The 19,548-nt window shown below is 39.9% G+C and overlaps 1 protein-coding gene and 1 non-coding gene across 2 annotated transcripts in view; both read left to right on the plus strand.

The window, feature by feature from the left end:
* Positions 1-19,548, plus strand: part of NUP210L (nucleoporin 210 like) — a 121,338-nt gene that overhangs the window by 67,688 nt on the left and 34,102 nt on the right. Inside the window, exons 18-29 of the mRNA XM_037050703.1 lie at positions 1,297-1,385; positions 7,730-7,834; positions 8,517-8,618; positions 9,879-10,007; positions 10,559-10,686; positions 11,572-11,704; positions 12,448-12,510; positions 13,035-13,214; positions 13,565-13,645; positions 13,735-13,866; positions 17,101-17,259; positions 18,187-18,278. Of these exons, the coding sequence (XP_036906598.1) occupies positions 1,297-1,385; positions 7,730-7,834; positions 8,517-8,618; positions 9,879-10,007; positions 10,559-10,686; positions 11,572-11,704; positions 12,448-12,510; positions 13,035-13,214; positions 13,565-13,645; positions 13,735-13,866; positions 17,101-17,259; positions 18,187-18,278 (1,393 nt within the window). The remainder of the gene's footprint in view (positions 1-1,296; positions 1,386-7,729; positions 7,835-8,516; positions 8,619-9,878; positions 10,008-10,558; positions 10,687-11,571; positions 11,705-12,447; positions 12,511-13,034; positions 13,215-13,564; positions 13,646-13,734; positions 13,867-17,100; positions 17,260-18,186; positions 18,279-19,548) is intronic.
* Positions 18,454-18,529, plus strand: LOC118990240 (U7 small nuclear RNA). The gene has a single exon (XR_005067186.1). It is a non-coding gene; the product is annotated as a U7 small nuclear RNA (small nuclear RNA).

Consider the following 19,548-nt stretch of genomic DNA (forward strand, 5'->3'; position numbering starts at 1 on the left):
AGATGTCCAGGAAACCAATAGCGATAGAAAGGAAACTGGGACTCAAATCAATGGAATGGACCAGAAGGAAGAACGAAACATCCCACCAGAAAGGAATGAAGAAATGAGAATTCAAAAAAATGAGGAGAGGCTTAGGAACCTCCAGGACATCTTTAAACGTTCCAACATCCGGATTATAGGGGTACCAGAAGGGGGAAAGAAACAGCCACGAGTGGAAAACTTATTTGAACAAATAATAAAGGAGAACTTCCCCAGTCTGGCAAAGGAAATAGACTTCCAGGAAATCCAGGAAGCTCAGAGAGTCCCAAAGAAGTTGGACCCAAGAAGGAACACACCAAGGCACATCATAATTACATTAGCCAAGACTAAAATGAAGGAGAGAATCCTAGAAGCAGCAAGGGATAAGGGGACAGTCACCTACAAAGGAGTACCCATCAGACTGTCAGCGGATTTCTCAAAAGAGACCTTACAGGCAAGAAGGGGCTGGAAAGAAGTATTCCAAGTCATGAAATCCAAAGACCTACAGCCAAGATTGCTTTATCCAGCAAAACTTTCATTTAGAATGGAAGGACAGATAAAGTGCTTCTCAGATAAGGTCAAGTTCAAGGAGTTCATCATCACCAAGCCCTTATTATATGAAATGCTAAAGGGACTTATATAAGAAAAAGAAGATGAAAAATATGAACAGTGAAAGGACAGCAAACACACAGTTATTAACAACCACACCTAAAACAAAAGCAAACCAAGAGGACAGCTAGATCAGGAGTGGAACCATAGAAATGAAGAACACATGGAGGGTTAGCAACAGGGGAGTGGGAGGAGGAGAAGGGGGGAGAAGGTACAGAAAATAGCATAGACAGTAGGTAGAAAATAGATAGGGGGAGGGCAAGAATAGTAGGGGAAATATAGAATCTAAAGAACTTGAGACACGTGGTTATAAACTAAGGGGGGGAGAATGGTGGGGGAGGGAGGGTGTGGGTGGAGGGGAATGAAGGGGGGGAATAGAACAACTGTAATGGTATAATCAATAAAATATATTTTAAAAAAAAGAAAAGAAAAATTAAGTGGTTGCTCAGGGCCACATAGGAATATAGTGGCAGAGCCGATGCAAAAACGTGTTGGTGGGTTTCTTGATGCAAAGGGTTCCTGATTCTTGTTTATTTCCCTATTCAGTGTTTTTTTCTCCCTGCAATAAAATACAATTTGAAATAAATTAGTGTAGAATTTGGTTTTCTGGAGACACTTTTGTATTCTACATGTTATTGTCTCACAGGGTATTTTTCTGCATGTCTCTAGGTCATCAGATCCTTAAAGTACATCAGATAAAAGGGACTGTACTCATTCGAGTCAGTTTTGTGGGCTATTCAGAGAAGAAAAGTCCAAAGGTAAGTGGAGATTGTTACACAAGAAAATCATTTCCTGTTTCTCTGCAGTTTTCCCCAGCCGTGGGTGGTGGCTGCCTCTGGTTATAGGCTTCCTGTTGGCAGAGGGTGAGGTGATGTGAACAGTGCCCCAGCACTCCTTACGCCATTGCCCTCAGGCCATCACCACACTGTTGTCTCAATCTGTGGGTTATGCATATGTGTTTTTTGGCTAATCCCTTCGCCTCCTTTCATGCATATTCCTGCCCGACCCCCACCCCGCTGCTTCTCTGACAGCTGTCATTCTGTTCCATATGTCTGTGCCTCTGTTCTATTTTGTTTGTCAGTGTACTTTGTTCATTAGATTCCACGTGTAAGTGAGATCATATGGTATTTGTCTTTCTCTGACTGGCTTATTTCACTCAGCATAATACTCTCCCACCATCAGTAAGTCAACAAATGACAAGTGCTGGTGAGAGAATGTGGAGAAGAAGGGCCTTACTGCACTGTTGGTGGGAATGCAGAGTGGTATAGCCACTGTGGAAAACAGTATGGAGTTTCCTAAAAAAATAAAAAATGGAACTGCCTTTTGACCAAGCGATTCCACTTCTGGGAATAGATCCCAAGAATTCTGAGACACCAGTTTGAAAGATTATATGCACCCTTATATGTTCCTAACACCATTATTTACAATAGCGAATATCTGGAAGCAGCCCAAGTGCCCATCAGTAGATGAGTGGATTAAAAAACTGTGGTACATTTACACAATGGAATAGTACACAGCTGTGAAAATGAAGGAAATCTTACCTTTTGTGACAGCACGGGTAGACTTGCAGATGTATTTTTCTTTTTCTTTTAAGATTTTATTTATTTATTTTTAGACAGAGGGAAAGGAGGGGAGAAAGAGAGGAAGAGAAATATCAGTGTGTGGCTGCCTCTGGTGTCCCCCCTACTGGGGACCTGGCCCACAACCCAGGCACGTGCCCTGACTGGGAATTGAACTGATGACCCTTTGGTTTGCAGGCTGATGCTCAATCCACTGAGCCACACCAGCCAGGACTTCAGATGTATTTTTCATTTGCTTTTCTATTGTGAGTCCTGCATCATTTGAAAATGTTTGTGCAAAGTGGTATCCTGAAGTGAAACACCATTGTCCCAACGCTCCCATTATCTTGGTGGGAGCTAAGCTTGATCTTAGGGATGATAAAGACATAACTGAGAAACTGAAGAAGAAGCTAATACTCATCACATACCCACAGGGTTTAGCCATGGCTGAGGAGATCAATGCTGTAAAATACCTGGAGTGCTCAGGTCTCACACAGCAAGGCCTCAAGACAGTGTTTGATGAAGTTATTTGAGCCTTTCTCTAACCATCTCCCAACAAGAAGAGGAAGAGAAAATGCCTGTTGTTGCAAATATCTAGGCCTCTCTCCCCTGCTTCCCTGTCCCTGGGAACCTCTGTACACTTTGCTCAAAAACAATGGAGTCTTCACACTCAATGCCAAGTTTTTGTTACAGATTAGTTTTTCCATAAAATCGTGTTGAAGCAATCAGTACTTTTTAGATTTTATTTAAACAAATAAGTATAAAAGTTCAAACTTTCACATTCTGTTAAAATTTAACTCTAAGATGACAAGGTTTCTTTTTTATAAAATAAAAGGTTTTATTTATTTATTTATTTATTTTTAGAGAGAGGGGAAGGAAAGGAGAAAGAGAGGGAGAGAAACATCAATGTGTGGTTGTCTCTCGCATACCCCCTACTGGGGACCTGGCCCACAGCCCAGGCATGTGCCCTGACTAGGAATGGAACTGGAGACCCTTTGATTTGCAAGCTGACACTCAATCCACTGTGCCACACCAGCCAGGGCAATAAGCTTTCTTAAAGCCTTATTTTTCAAGCCCTGGCTGGTATAGCTCAGTGAATTGAGCACGGGCCTTCGAACCACAAGCCTTATTTCTCAAAAGCCCCTATTCTTGCTCAGATTAAGAGCTGCCAAAACACCTTGTGAAGTAAATTGCATTGTTGTGCTAAAAACACTGAGTACTACACCATTTAAAGACCTTGAAGAAGACTGTAGCCTCTGACGTTAGGGAAGGCCGGCACTTTTTAACCAGTTTCACATACAAACAGTATAGCCTTCTTTATGAAATTTTGCCATTTAATGCATTGTTAATTGATCAACCCATGTTTGTAACCTAATATGGTACTGTACATAATGGAGTTAGTGTAATAACTCAAGTCTTTGGTTCAATCATTTTGATTTGATAGTGAGATTTTTTTAATGCATTTCTTTGTTTTTTTTAAAGATTTTATTTATTTATCTTTAGAGGGGAAGGGAAGGGAAGGAGAGAGGGAGAGAAATATCAATGTATGGTTGCCTCCTGTGTATCCCCTGCTGGGAACTGGCCTGCAACCCAGGCATGTGCCCTGACTGGGAATTGAACCGCGATTGTGTGGTTTGCAGGCCCTGGCTCGATCCACTGAGCTACACCAGCCAGGGCTGTAGTGAGATTTTTTTAAAAAATTAGTGTATTAGCTTTTGCTGAGCATTTGAGCAGAACTCTTACATTTTCCCTCTGATGAAGTGTTCGGCTGTAGTCATGGGATGGGGTGTGTTGGTCACTTGATGTGATCAAAGGATGAAAACAATATTTTGGCAAAATATGAGGTGGAGATTAATTTATACTACATTTTACACATTAAACTAGATAAAAATGTCATGGGTAAAAAAAATTTTTTTTTGGATGAGAAATGACTTTTATTTTGCAAGAAAACATCCTGTCCCATCTTGGAAAACTTTTTTTTTAAAGATTTTATTTATTTATCTTTAGAGGGGAAAGGAAGCAGAGAAGGAGAGAAGTATCAATGTATGGTTGCCTCTCGTGCATCCCCTGCTGGGAACTGGCCTGCAACCCAGGCATATGCCCTGACTGGGAATCAAACCCTGATCGTGTGGTTAGCAGGCCCGCACTCAATCCACTGAGCTACGCCAACCAGGGCGAAAACTTTTTTTAGAATATATTTTATTGATTATATTATTACGGTTGTCCCATTTTTTTCCTCCTCTTTATTCCCCTCTGCCCTGCAGCTCCACTCCCGTCAGCATTCCCCATGTTAGTTCATGTCTGTGTGTCCTACATATAAGTTCTTTGGCTTCTCCATTTCCTATACTGTTCTTAACCTCCCCTGTCAATTTTGTACCTACCAATTATGCTTCTTAATCCCTGTACCTTTTCCCCCATCCTCCCCCTTCCTGCTCTCAGCTAATAACCCTCCACATAATCTCCATTTCTGTGGTTCTCTTCCTGTTCTAGTTGTTTACTTAGTTTTTTTTAGATTCAGTTTTTGATAGTTGTGAGTTTGTTGTCATTTTAATGTTCATAGTTTTTACCTTCTTTTTCTTAAATAAGTCCCATTAGCATTACATACAATAATGGCTTGGTGGCCCTGGCTAGTGTAGCTCAGTGGATTGGGCGTGGGCTGAGAACCAAAGGGTCCCGGGTTCTATTCCCAGTCAGGGTACATGCCTGGGTTGTGGGCCAGGTCCACAGTAGGTGGTGTGCAAGAGACAACCATACATTGATGTTTCTCTCCCTCTCTTTCTCCTTCCCTTCTCTTCTCTCTAAAAACAAATAAAATCTTTAAACAAATAATAATAATGGCTTAGTGATGATGAACTCCTTTAGTCTTACCTTGTCTGGGAAGCACTTTATCTGCCTTTCCATTTTAAATGATAGCTTTACTAGATAGAGTAATCTTGGCTGTAGGTCCTTGGTTTTCAAAGGAAAACTATTGAAAACAGTTTTCAGAGCTGTGGAGTGTTTTTACATGATCACTTTGAATACTTTTTGCCAGTCCCTTTGAATACTTTGAATACTTTTTGCCAGTCCCATCACTTTGAATACTTTTTGCTAGTCCCTTCTTGCCTGCAGTTTCTTTTGAGAAATTGGCTGATAGTCTTATGGGAACCCCTTTGTAGGTCACTCTCTGCTTTTCTCTTGTTGCTTTTAAGCTTTTCTTTTTATCTTTAACCTTTGGCATTTTAATTATGATGTGTCTTGGTGTGTTCCTCTTTGTGTCCAACTTCTTTGGGACTCCCTGTGATTCCTGGACTTGTAGATCTATTTCCTTCGCCAAAGTAGGGAAGTATTTTTTTTTCATTATTTTTTCAAATAAGTTTTCAATTTCTTGCTCTTCTTTTTCTCTTTCTGGCACCCCTATGATTCTGATGTTGACACCTTTGGAGATGTCCCAGAGAGTCTTCTTTTACTCTGCTCATTTTTTAAAATTCTTGTTTCTTCGTTGTGTTCCAGTTGAATGTTTGTTTCTTCCTTATGTTCCAAATCATTGATTTGAATCCTGGCTTCCTCCCCCTCACTGTTGGTTCCCTGTGGATTTTTATTTCACTTACCGTAGACTTCATTTTTTCCTTTACGTTTTTGCCATATTCCGTGATTTCTCTGAGCATCCTCATCACCAGTATTTTGAACTCTGCATCTGATAAGTTGGCTATCTCTGTTTTGCTTAGTTCTTTTTCTAGAGTTTTGTTCTATTGTTTCATTTGGGCCATGTTTCTTTGTCTCAGTTTTGACAGCCTCCCTGTGTTTGTTTCTGTGTATTAGGTAGAGCTGCTTTGACTCCCTGTCTTACCACACCAGTTCAGTTGTAAGGTACAGAGCCTTAGGACTTTGCCAGGTTGGGGCAACCCGCTTTGTGGGTTGTGGCGCTGTGGAGGGTGGAGGGGTCAGAGAGGGGACAATGCTGCTACCTGGCCTCTGGAGCCTTGCCCTGCACTTGCCCCATTTCCAGTCACTTCATCCACTTCCTGTATGTGATTGGCACCCTTCTAGCTTCTGCCCTGGTGAGGATTCCCAGAGTGGGTGGGTTTTCGAACGTTCTAGGACCATGCAGGTCCTGTAAATGGACTCTCCTGAGAAACTGGCAGTTTCTTCTGCTGCCCCAACTGCCCCTGGTTTTTACAGCCAGAAATTATAAGGCTTTATCTTCCCAGTGCTGGTACCCTGGGCTGTGTGGTTTGGCCTAGGGTTGGGATCACTCACTTCCAAGACATCCCTCCCAATTTTTATCCACCACATGTGAATTATTCACATTACTCACGTGGGACTGCCTGTTCCGACGCCACTGCCATTTCTCCACGTCACACCATGTCCTCGCTGCCCTGGCTCCCTCTCTCTGCCACCCCTATCCTTCTGGATGGATACGGCTTCTTTAAATCTTTGGTTGTCCGGCTGTCAACCAGTCTGGTTTTCTGGCAGTTCTGGGTATTTTTTGTTTTGAGGTTAGTTGCGATTCTTCTTGTGGTTGTGCAAGGAGACAAAGCATGTCTGCTTATGCCTCCATCTTGACCAGAAGTCTAATTAGTGATTTTTTAAGCTTTTCCTTTTTCTTAAACTTGCAGTCCTCAAAATTGGGCATTTAATTCATCTTTGAACCGGTCATTCTCATAGTTGCTAACTTAGTAAGTGCTTTTCTTTTTAGAAGCCCCTCTCAATGACAGTATGCTTCCTTTATTATAAAATCTTTCTTTTTAAAAAAGATCTTATTTATCTATTTTTAGAGAGAGGGGAAGGGAAGGAGAGAAACATCAATGTGTGAGAGATACATCAGTTGGTCACTTCTCACACGCCCCCTACTGAGGATCCGTCCTGCATCCCAGGCGTGCGCCCTGACCAGGAATCAAACCAGCAGCCTTTCAGTTGGCAGCCCAGCACTCAGTCACTGAGCCACACCAGCCAGGGCTAAAATCTTTCTTGATAATGCATTAGTAGTTGTTTTGTAGATTAATAAAAATGCATTCCTGTTTTCATTTTCCTTTATTCATATCTAGTAAGGTCTTTCCTTAGTTTTCTGGTAACTAGATGAAAAAAACATGTGTTTTATCTTTACAGTTTTTAAAGTATTTTAGATATTCTTAATCTATGAACCTTTTTAATATCACTGTCTTGCCAGATCCCCAACTTTGTACTTTGACTGATGCTGGCCCTTCTCTGCCTCCCCCACGTGGAAGATGCTGTAAACTGACAGTGGCAGAACTGTGGGGTGTTTTTACGTCATCTTTTACTAATGCAATTAGCGCCGTGTATGTATGTTTGTTTGTATGTATGTATGTCATACATGTTTTGCATGTATGACAATGAGTCCTTGAATCATAAAATTATATATGTATAAATTAAATGAAATTTCAGGCTCTTCTTTAAAAGCAGTTCATAACTGATGTAAATCTGGCAGCTGTGCACCTCTATGATTCTGTTATCTTTGGCACTTGAATGAATAATAGAATCTTCTCTCACCGAGTTGAAAAATTAAAAGTTTATATTCACCTTTGTGGTTCTTATTACATTTCTAGGAACTTCCCAACTTGCCCATATCTGCAGCTGTGGAGTTGCTCCTGGTGGATGATGTAACTGTGTTGCCTGAGAATGCTACAATCTATAACCACCCTGATGTGAAGGTAGAAGCTATGTGGGTCTAGTTCAATAGAATCATATTGGACCGGAGAGTACTAGGTTATTAAAATTAAGAGTATAACAATAAGAAATCTAACTTATTTGTTTATTTTACTGTGTTTTTAAAAAAGATTTTTTTTATTTATTTATTTTTAGAGAGAAGGGAAGTGGGGGAGAAAGAGAAGGAGAGAAACATCAGTGTGTGGTTGCCTCTCCCGCAACCCAGGCATGTGTCCTGACTGGGAATTGAACCAGTGACCCTTTGGTTCGCGGGCCAGCACTCAGTCCACTGAGCCACACTAGCCAGGGCTTATTGATTTTAGAGAGAGAGAGAAATATTGATTTGTTGTTCCACTTATTTATGTATTAATTGGTTGCTCTTGCATGTATCCTGACCAGGTATCAAACCCACAACCTTGGTGTATCAGGACAACACTCTAACCAATTGAGCTGCCAGGCCAGGGCCTCTCACTTACATGTTTAAAATCATGGATATACATATGCATGTATCGTAATTAGCTACAATGTCCTTAGGTGTTATGCTTTAATAATCATATTTTGATTTTAGCTCATTTTCCTTAATCTTTTAATCATGTACTCTAGTTTCTGAGGTGGATAGAAGTTATTTTCTTTGAATTATTTATAAACCAAAGGGAATGGAATATTGTTTATCTGATTTTTTCATAGGAAATATTTAGCCTTGTGGAAGGGTCTGGTTATTTTTTAGTCAACAGCAGCGAACAGGACACTGTCACCATCACTTACATGGAAGCAGAAGGCTCTGTGCAGGTGAGTTTTAGAGACATTCCCAGACTGATGGTCTCAAGTCAAAGCCATTCTTAGGTGAACAGTTGGGAAAACTCCACTGTGTGCTTCAAACTACTTACAAAAGTAACATTTGTTGTTTTTTTAAAACCTATATAGGTTTTTCAATAAAAAATGTAGGGTTTTTTGTTTTGTTTTATTTTCATAACTAGCTGTAATCCTCGGCAATTATTGGTTCTAGTTGAGCTGAGACAATATAAGAGACATCAAGTTACAAGATTTCCATTAAAAGAGGTTCATTTCTATAAATGGATAGTTAGATATACTATTGACTATATAACTGGAGTATATGTTTTTAGCCAGAATATGACAGACAACTCAGGACTTTTTTTTTTTCTTTTTAGAGAGAGGGGACAGGAAGGAGAAAGAGTGGGAGAGAAATATCAATATGGGGTTGCCACTCATGTGTCCCCTGCTGGGAACTGGCCTGCAACCCAGGCATGTGCCCTGTGTGGGAATTGAACTGCTACCTTCTGGTTCGCAGGCCCGTGCTCAATGCACTGAGCCACACCAGCCAGGGCTCACAACTCAGGATTTTAAGTTGACTCCATAGTCAACGTCAAGGGGTTTGCTTTTAGTTGACTTGTAATAAAAGTAATACCTTACATTAACATATGCTTATAAATCCCTTCCCTTCTCAGAGCTCAAAGGACTTTAACTTGAGTTAGGCTGTTTGTCTTTAGAAGGGGAGGCTAAGGCACTAGGTGCAGGCCAGGTGTGAAAACACACGGTTGTGCAGGAACTGTGCTCCAAGAAGAAAAAACAAAGTATCTGTGTGCCCAGTCCTTTCTCCCTTACTCACAACTGCACATAAATGAACTTGATTTTTGTTTTATTTTTCTTTTTTCCATCATCATTTATGCCCCCCATCCCCCCTTCCACCTCCACCCACCTCCCTCCCCTGAACTTGACTTCCTCATGAAGTCCTTTCCCTGTTTTATAATTAAGAGCTTGGACATGTATGCTGGATTTTGCTTGAATTCAATCACCTTAAATTCTGCTCTTTATCAGTTAATTATTAAAGGTACACATTTTGCCATTAACTGAAATATCACATTAAGGGTCTATATTGTGTTATGCCTGAAACATTTAATGTGACTTCCCAAAGTATCCATCAGGAAGGAAGTAGAATATTATATTTCCCACTTTGGATGAAAATAGTTGCCATGACTATGCTGAGAGCATGTTTTCTTCTTTACCTATCTACCGTCTTCTTCTTTCTAGTTAGTTCCAGTACATTCTGGATTTCTCACATTGGAGGTCTATGATCTGTGCTTGGGTTTCTTGAGTCCAGCAGTGGCCCACCTCAGGGTGTCAGACATACAGGAGCTGGAGCTTGATCTGATCGATAAGGTGAGAGATACGTGTTTTATCTCATAAATTAAACAGGCTGCTTCTTCTCTCTCTAGCATCACTTAATATAATTTTTGCTCAACTACTGTGTGTATACACTGCATGTGGATACCAGGACCTTTGGTAATGCTATGGGAAATACCTGTCCTTAAAGAACAACTTTCCAACATGAAATATCATACAGATAAATACAGTACATTAGTCTTGTTTGAACAAAGACTGACCAGGAACATTTAGCATGAACAAAAAAGTTTACCACCCTCGCCTTGGCTGGTGTGGCTCAGTGGATTGAGTGCCTGCCCGCGAGTCAAAGGGTTGCTGGTTTGATTCCGTCAGGACACATGCCTGGCCTGTGGGCCAGGTCCCCAGTAGGGTGCTTGTGAGAGGCAACCAAACCTTGACGTTTCCCTCTCTCTCTTTCTCCCTCCCTTTCCCTCTCTAAAAATAAATAAATAAAATATTTTTAAAGGAATTTTACCACCCTCTAAGAGTTAGGCTGTCCTTGGTGAATGAGACACCAGCACTAAAATTACTTTTTTTTAAACTACTAGGTTGAAATAGGTAAAACTGTGTTAGTAACTGTGAGGGTTCTTGGCTCTTCCAAATGCCCATTCCGAAATAAATACTTCAGAAACATGGAGCTCCAACTGCAGTTGGCGTCTTCGATTGTCACCCTGACGTGAGTGCCATTTCAACACTTCCTTCTCCCTCGGCTTAACACCCTGCTAGTCTACCTCCCAGTAACATGGTGGGCTCTTGCTTGGGTTATTTGAGATTTTCCTCTTTCCCTTTTTTGTCACAGTACCTTTCGGCCCTTACTCTTCTCCCGTGTTCAGCTTTCTACAAAATACCCCTTCCAGATAATCAGATGTCTTGTTTTGGGACTAAAATCATGAGTCTCATTAATATTTCCATTTATGAAACTTCTCTCCAGAATCATCTCGAGATGATTCCTTTAAGGGTGCTTCTAGCTCAAGGACCTTCAAAAATCTATTTAGAAGCAGAGGCATTGGTATTCCCCTCTGCAAAAGGGGAATTACAGGAATTCTAAGGCAGTTTAATATTTGTAATTTTTCCAGTCTCTATTTATATTGCCCTTATTTCTTTGGAGCCTTAGAACAAGTTTTTTGCCCTTTAAGACATTCCTGCCATTGCCATGAACTGTGTCTTCACTCTGGAAATTTATTTTCTGGCAGATCCTTCTAATTAGTGTTAAAATGAGCAGAAAAGTGTTAAGCATCTTAGAAAGATGCATAACTGACCAGTTAAAATCAAGTCTTTCTCACCCTGGCCAGTGTGGCTCAATTGCCTGGAGCATCATCCAATACACCAAAAGATTGGGGGTTCTGTTCCTGGTTAGGGCACATACCCAGGTTGTAGGTTCAATCCCTGGTCAGGGCACATATGAAAGGTGGCTGATCAGTGTTTCTCTCTCATTTCACTCGCTCGCTCTCTCTTGGCTCTTGCTCTCTCCCTTCTTCCTCTCTAAACCAATAAACCTTTTTTAATTTAAAAACAAAGAAACCCAAACCTTTCTTATCTGAAAATACATGGATCTTTGCAGGCTAATGGAGGAACAGGACAAATACTCTGAAAACTATGTCCTTCGTGCTGTCACTATTGGGCAAACCACACTTGTGGCTATTGCTAGGGACAGGATGGGGCAAAAGTTCACATCGGCCCCTCGGCAAATTGAAGTAAGAAATTATCTAATCCAAAATTGTACTTCATCTTATTTAGCATTATTTATCTTTCTTTGTTTAGTTTGTACAAGTTGAAAATTATTTGACTGAAAAAATTATATTTGTCTAACTTTGGCAACAATATGTGATTTGTTTCGGTTTTTTTTTCCTGTATAAAAGTAATACACTTCTTGTAGAAATTGGAAAGCACAAAAATATAATGATGCAGAATGAAAATCACCTATAATTCCACTACTTAGAGCCAATCATTTGTAAGATTTCAGTGTATTTCTTAACTTTTCCCCCATACTTTTTGTAATGTGAATGAATCATGCTGCTTTTTTTCTTCTTAATCATCTATCAGAAGTATTTTCTTACGTGCTTAAAAGCTAATTTTTAGCCACGTGTTGATAATTGTTGAAGCTGGGTAATAGCTACCTGAGAATTCTTTATACTGTTTTCTCTACTTTGATGTATGTGTGAAAAAAAACACTAAAAAGGAAGATAATTGTAAACATAATTTTAATGGACACTTCATTCCAGTGAGTGGATATGTAATGACTAATTTAAGCATTTTCACTCAAGTAATTTATAATGTTTGCTATATAAATAAAAGTTGTATTTGTAAATAGTACATGTCTTTGTATATAACTTTATTGTACATAATTAGGATTTTCCGTTAAAATAAGCTGCATGATCATTTGTTGTGAAATTGACTCTAGTTAGTCACTGTAGTCCTTTCGGTTTTCTCCATCAAGGTGTTTCCTCCATTCAAACTTGTTCCAGAGAAAATGACGCTGATTCCAACTAACATGATGCAGGTGATCTTAAAGACAGAAAAATAAGATTTACCCTTTCTCCTCATCCCATCTCTGCCCACCCCAACACACATACACACACACACCTCTTCCTGTTGGCATCCTCCTGTGTACTCCCAGCCAAACACAATAGGGTCTGATAAAGAACATCTGTACCATATTTTGCTATGTATAATGCGCACCCACGTTTTGTGCACATTATACATACCCATCATATTACCCACACTATGTAAACATTATACCCACGTATAATGTGCATCCTTATTTTTCTCTAAAAGATGTGGGCAAAAAAAAGTGTGCATTATTAATACACAGCAAAATACGGTATTTTCCCAGTTCCATAATGAACTACTTCTTAGAACTCTATAGATCATGTGCAGCACTTCCATTTTTTCTGCATTTGAGTTGATGTGGGATATTGGGCAGTGGGAGAAGATGAAGAAGCAAGTTGTTTGAACAAAATGTTCAGAACAGAGATGTGACTTCTCCCCATGGTTCAGGCATTCACTGGTATGTTTACATTCCAGGTAATGTCTGAAGGTGGCCCCCAGCCCCAATCTATCATTCACTTCTCCATCAGTAATCAGACCGTGGCTGTTGTGAATAGGAGGGGGCAAGTTACAGGGAAGGTGGTTGGCACAGCTGTGGTCCATGGCACCATCCAGACAGTGAATGAAGATACTGGCAAAGTTATTGTGTTTTCCCAGGTATTGGTTCTTTGTTCTGCTCTGCTTCTACTTCATCTGGAAACCATACTGGGAGGTGGGGGAGGAAATAACAATGAGGAAAAATCCTTTTAGTCCCCTTATCTGTCATGCTTTTAACCAGGCATGGGAAATATGTGATCTGTAGTGAAAAACCCACAGAGTACTTGGCATTGTTATAAGACATAATCCCTATCCTAAGTGGTTGTTTAAAGAGCAAAAACATACTAAGTCATGTTTTGTTGTTGCCGAATGCCCAAATGACAGCAAACCAACTAGTTATCACAAGCATCTCTGTCCACCTCACAGACACCCCCTCTCAGTCTAAACTGGTTCTCCACCCTGTTGAGCAGGATGAAGTGCAGATTGAGGTTGTTCAGCTAAGGTCTGTTAGGATCCTTGCAGCTGCAACTCGACTCATCACAGCTACTGAGGTCAGTATGATGACCCTGTTCTGGGTTCATTATCTTGATAATGCCAGTTGGGCAAGATATACAGCGCAAAATCACTTTTTCCTTTTCAGATGCCAGTTTATGTCATGGGAGTGAGCAGTACCCAGACCCCTTTCTCTTTTAGCAATGCCAACCCTGGGCTCACATTCCACTGGTCCGTGAGCAAAAGAGAGGTACTGGATCTAGTACCCAGGCATGCAGAGGTATGAATTTATCTATTGATTACATTATCTTAGGAGTCTTAAGTTTATTTCATCAAAAGTTTTGGACTGACTCACTTTCTAAACTACATAATATTATTACTTATCTCCTTTTCCTATTGTTCCATGAATGCCGGAAAACTGTAACTCATGAAAAATCCAAATTTGAGTACTCACATAATGTTATATAATTCTTAGTATACTTTGCTAGAAAGAGCTCTTGAAAGCAATGATTTCCTTAATATTGTATTTGTTGTTGCATTTGTAAGCAGATGACCATGTTATATAAGTAACACATTATTAATATAAAGTATGATAGGGGACCCCCAAAATATGGAATTTATTTATTTAAAAATTGTGTTTTTGTCCTTACATATTTAAACTTCAAACTCCTCTCCATTTGATATAATATGCCTATCAAGACATTTTCTCCATTGCTCAAAATAGTTTTAAAACTCATTGATTTGATGCCTTTAAGTGCTTCTGCCATTTTTTGTTTCCCCTCTTCCATATTGGCAGAATGTTTCTCTTTGACAACTTTTTTCATCCAGGGAAACAAAAATAGTTGCTCACAGCGAGACTGGTTGAATAGAGAGGATGGACATAGGGGTCATGCTGTTTTTTATCAAAAACTGCTAAACACTCAGCGCAGTGTGGGAAAGTATACTTGTAAATCGCCCATCATGAAATAGGCAAACACAATGAAAGAGTCTTTAAAAAAAATGCACTAAAGCCGAACACAGCCTCTCACAACGCCAGCTGGTCCACTGATACAGACGGGTTCCTAGAACACTCACCTAGCAAGGGAAGCCTGTACCACAAGGGGCCTGCTCTCCAGAAGATAATTCTGTTTTAACATAATCTTTTTAACACAATTATAGTAACAATAGTAGACACAATTATAGTAACAATCATGTTTGTGCTGTATTATGGGTAGTTGACATTAACAGTACAAAAAGTGGGTGCCGAGCACATTCCTGGGCATTCCTGGGCATTCCACCCAGAGCTGAATTCCTACTGTAAGCATGTGGGGTGCAGTGGGTGCCATGTGGCTGGTATGGGCCACCAATTGGCAGCTGATTCCAGACTGAATGCCTTCTATCAATAACAAATGTAAGAGGGATGATTAATTAAACTGCTTCTCCATGTTTCCCATTGGTGGTGCTGGCTCCTCCTAATTCTGCACATCCTGCATCTGGGATGGCTGAAGCCCTCAGGATGAGCATGGAGGAAATCTACAATGTGACCTAAGTCTCTGTGTTTATGAAAATAGTTTTGATGTCTTAATACACATATTGAAACCTTACTCTGAAACTTGAGAAAGAAAAGTGGATGCTACAGACAAACTTTACCTGATCGTCAGTTGGATGAAACCCACCCAAGGTGGCCTTGGGACAGTGGCAGCCACCTAGGTCTGGGCTTTACCTTAGGAAGAAGGAACCTGGGGTTGAGGTACCAGCAGGTCACAATTCAGTGCCCATGAATACAAAGAATTAGAGTTAGAGCTTGGAAGAGAATGAAGCATTTACAGAAGCTAGAATTAGGGTATTTGTGGAGCCAGCTAAAACAAAAAGAGCAGGGTATGGGAAAAGTAAAATATCTATTTGTAATCTTTCTAAAAATATCCTAGGTCTATAATCTAGGGACATTTTGCTGGTTGGGTCTATCTGTCATAGGCTGCCCAAAGACTGGGTATACTTGGAACTGAGGAGAGATTGAACTGTACTTAGTTTGTAAAGTTCTGCAGAGGGATTTGCTTTTTTTTCTTGAAGACCAAATAAAAATTGTGTGAAAGCAGGGGACAGCCTAGACCTTAGCATCAGTTCCATACCTCCTTTTCCCCAATTTTCTTATCTAAAGCATCACTCTTTCCTCTAGGAGAAGAAATTAATAGAGGAATACAAAAATTTCTTCTGCTTCAGACCTGCATAGGCAAACTGTTTATGAAATAAGTGATAGCCCTGGCTGTTGTGGCTCAGTGGATTGAGTGCCAGCCTGCAAACCAAAGGGTCACCAGCAGTTTGATTCCCAGTCAGGGCACATGCCTGGGTTGCAGGCCACATCCCCAGTAGGGGGCACGTAAGGGGCAATCACACGTTGATGTTTCTCTCCCTCTCTTTCCCCTCTCTCTAAAAAAACTATATATATATTGTTTCATATATATATATGAAAGGAATAGGCTATAGCAAGGTCTCTAATGCACCACTAGGTAGATTTCCAATACTGTGATGTCACCATTTATTCACTCGGATTAAACAATTATAAACCCCATTTTTTAGCATAAGATTCTCTTCCAGACAACTGATCGGAATCTGCTAATATTTTCCACAAAGAAAATGGGAATTTTTATGTAGGGGAGAAGGGAATAGTGATTTTGGAACTTAGGGCACTATGTGAGTCAAGAGAGCTATAAGAAGACCTTGAGGGCTCTGGACAAACAAGAAGTCATGGGAGATAGGACGTGCAATACATATGAAAAAGTGTGCATTTCAACATTTGTGTTAGTGGTAGCCCTGCCTTCTCTACTCCAGAAATCTGTCGAGATCTAGTCTAGGTTTTTTTTTCAGTCTGGTGAAGCAAGTGGGGAGATAGTTAGCCAGTTTTAGCATAATTTTCAATAGAAGCTTCCCTTTCTTGTCTTCTTCCCTTCTTGGTACCACTGAACTCCAGAAGAAGATTGCCTCACTTCTCTCTCATCTCAAGTTCTACTGTCTGAACACATTTTTTAAAAATATTTTATTTATTTATTTTTAGAGAGAGGGGAAGGGAAGGAGAAAGAGAGGGAGAGAAACATCATTGTGTGATTGCCTCTCATATGTCCCCTACTGGGGACCTGGCCTGCAACCCAGGCATGTGCCCTGACTGGGAATCGAACCAGTGACCCTTTGCTTCACAGGCTCATGCTCAATCCACTGAGCTACACCAGCCAGGGCTGTCTGAACCCATTTTACAAACCCCTTTCTCCATTTCTATTCTTTTCCTGTCAATGAATTGACTTTGAGATAACTGAAGAATCTTGGAGAGGCATGCCAGAAATATCTGAGTGCTGTAAAGAGAGGTTTTTCTAGGGGTGACTACGTTGCTAAGAATATGAAAGGAAGTAATTGGGAAAATAAGCCCTGGTACTCTAGTTCTAGAGAGCTACTTCCAATACACATTTTCCTTATTGTTATGAAAAAGAGAGATGGACACAATGTTTATTCATAAATTTCCTTAATCTATGCCCTCACTGTCTAGGTGTTTCTACAGCCCCCAGTAGAAAATAACTTTGCCATGGTTGTCCACACAAAAGCAGCTGGTCGGACCAGTATCAAAGTCACTGTCCGCAGTATGAACAGTTCCTCTGGGCAGTTTGAGGGGAATTTGTTGGAACTATCTGATGAAGTTCAGATCCTGGTAAGGACCCAAACCTAAATCTCATTTTTGTATATCAAGGAGAAAAAGGTTATAATTGCTTGTCATCCAGGGAGGGCTTTGTCTGAATAGACATAGAGAAATTGCTGGATACCTAGATCAGGTTTATAGTTTCTAGATCTTTGTCATTTCTGCTAATTGCCTCCACATAGCATTGGCATTAGAAACTATAGTACATGCACTCCTCTAGTTTCCACATAAGGAGCACAGGATATGAGCACCATAATAACTAAAGGGAGATTAATTTGTAACTTATTCTGCCTAACATAAATATTATGATACAGCCCACTGAGTTATATTGGTAGGTAGAATGGAATGTAATCCTTACTTCCAGTAAGGTGTAGAGTATGAAAAATTTCCTAGGTGTTGTCAAGCTGAAAGTTAAGTAGCTCTACTATTTTGAGAATTAAAAAGAAAAATTTATCATTTCTTGGGGGCAAATAAACTTCTCTCTTTCTGAATATGGGGCTGATTTCTTCTGTGTTGTTTTTTTTCCCTCCTTCATTTTGGTTTTGGTGCTCTGACGCAGTGGGACATAGAGGAAAGAACACTTTACTGGATGGAAGACCTGAATAGTGTCCCTTGTTAATTTAATATTATAGGATCTTTTTTCTCAAAAAATTTTTAGGTTATAGGAGCTAAAATTAGAAATTTTCAAAATTATTTTACTCCTTACATTTAAGTAATACAGAGGATGTAATAAGGGTAACTTGAAGCAGGGCTAATATTGGGTTATATATTCTAGGATAACTAGATAATGTTTTAAGTTCCTGACTCATTTGAAAATGAGTATTGAACATTAGGCTAAATTGATTTTAGGCAAACAGTTGATTTATAGTTGTCCACATGTGAGTAAAGGTCATCATTTGTCTTTTCCAGAAATGAGAAAAAATTATTTTCTCATTATAGGTGTTCGAAAAACTCCATCTTTTCTATCCAGAGTGCCAACCCAAGCAAATTCTAATGTCCATGAACTCTCAACTCAAACTTCATACCAACAGGTAAGGATAATGGAGAAGAAGGAGAGGCCAGGTTCTAACTTCACTCTCAGTAAAACATTGCACATGGAACAGACTCTTGCCTTCCAGGTGATTTTTCTCACCCACAAATAATTTTTTTTTTGGTTCAGGTAAAATTCACATAACATACAATTAACCATTTTAAAGTGTACAATTCAAGCACTTACAGCTCTTTCTAAATTTGTCTAGTAGGTCTTCCAGTAAAGACTTCCAGCCCTTACTGGAAGACCCTCCACAAAAATAAAATAAAGTGTACAATTCAGTGGCATTTAATACATTCACAAAATTGTGCGACCATCATCTATGTCTAGTTCCAAAACATTTTCATTACCACAAAATGGGATACCAAACCCATTAAGTAGTCACTCTCCAGCTCCCCTTGTCTCAGCCCCGGGCAACCACTAATCAGCTGTCTCTATGAATTTAACTGTTCTGTGTATCTCATATCAATGGAATCATGCAGTAGGTGACCTTTTGTGTTGGCTGCTTTCAGTTAACATAATGTTTTCAGGGTTCTTCCATGTTATAGCATGTATCAGTACTTTATTCTTTTTATGAGTAAATAAAATTCCATTGTATGGATATAACATTTTGTTTATCCATTCATCCATTGATGGACATTTTGGTTGTTTTCACATTTTGGCTATTGTGAAGAGTGCTGCTATGAACATTCATGTACAAGTATTTAAATCCTGTTTTAATTCTTTTAGCCAAATAATTTTTAAAAACATTTTATTTTATTTTCAGAGAAAGGGGAAGGGAGGGAGAAAGAGAGGGAGAGAAACATCAATGTGTGGTTCCTCTCATGCACCTCCTACTGGGAGCCTGGCCCACCACCTAGGCCCGTGCCCTGACTGGGAATTGAACCAGCCACCCTTTGGTTCACAGGCCAAACAACTAAGCCATACCAGCCAGGTAATTTTTAGGGATACCAGATAATTTTTAGTGATAAACATATAATAGGATTTGATTTTTTAAAGATAAGCATAGGCTCTGGCCAAGTAGCTCAGGTGGTTAGAGTGCCATCCCTGATACTCCAAGGTTGTGGGTTCAGTCCCCATTCAGGGCATATACAAGAATAAACTGGTAAGTGAATGAATAGGTGGAACAGTAGATTGAAGTTCCTCTCTCTCCCCACTTTTCCACTCTCTCTGAAATCAATGAATTTAAAAAGTTTTTTTTAGCCCTGGCTGGTGTAGCTCAGTGGATTGAGTGTGGGCCTGTGAAGCAAAGGGTCACTGGTTCGATTCCC

Source organism: Sturnira hondurensis, unplaced genomic scaffold (assembly GCF_014824575.4).
Source record: "Sturnira hondurensis isolate 20B ecotype Veracruz unplaced genomic scaffold, ASM1482457v3 Scaffold0006829, whole genome shotgun sequence".
Taxonomy (NCBI): Eukaryota; Metazoa; Chordata; class Mammalia; order Chiroptera; family Phyllostomidae; genus Sturnira; species Sturnira hondurensis.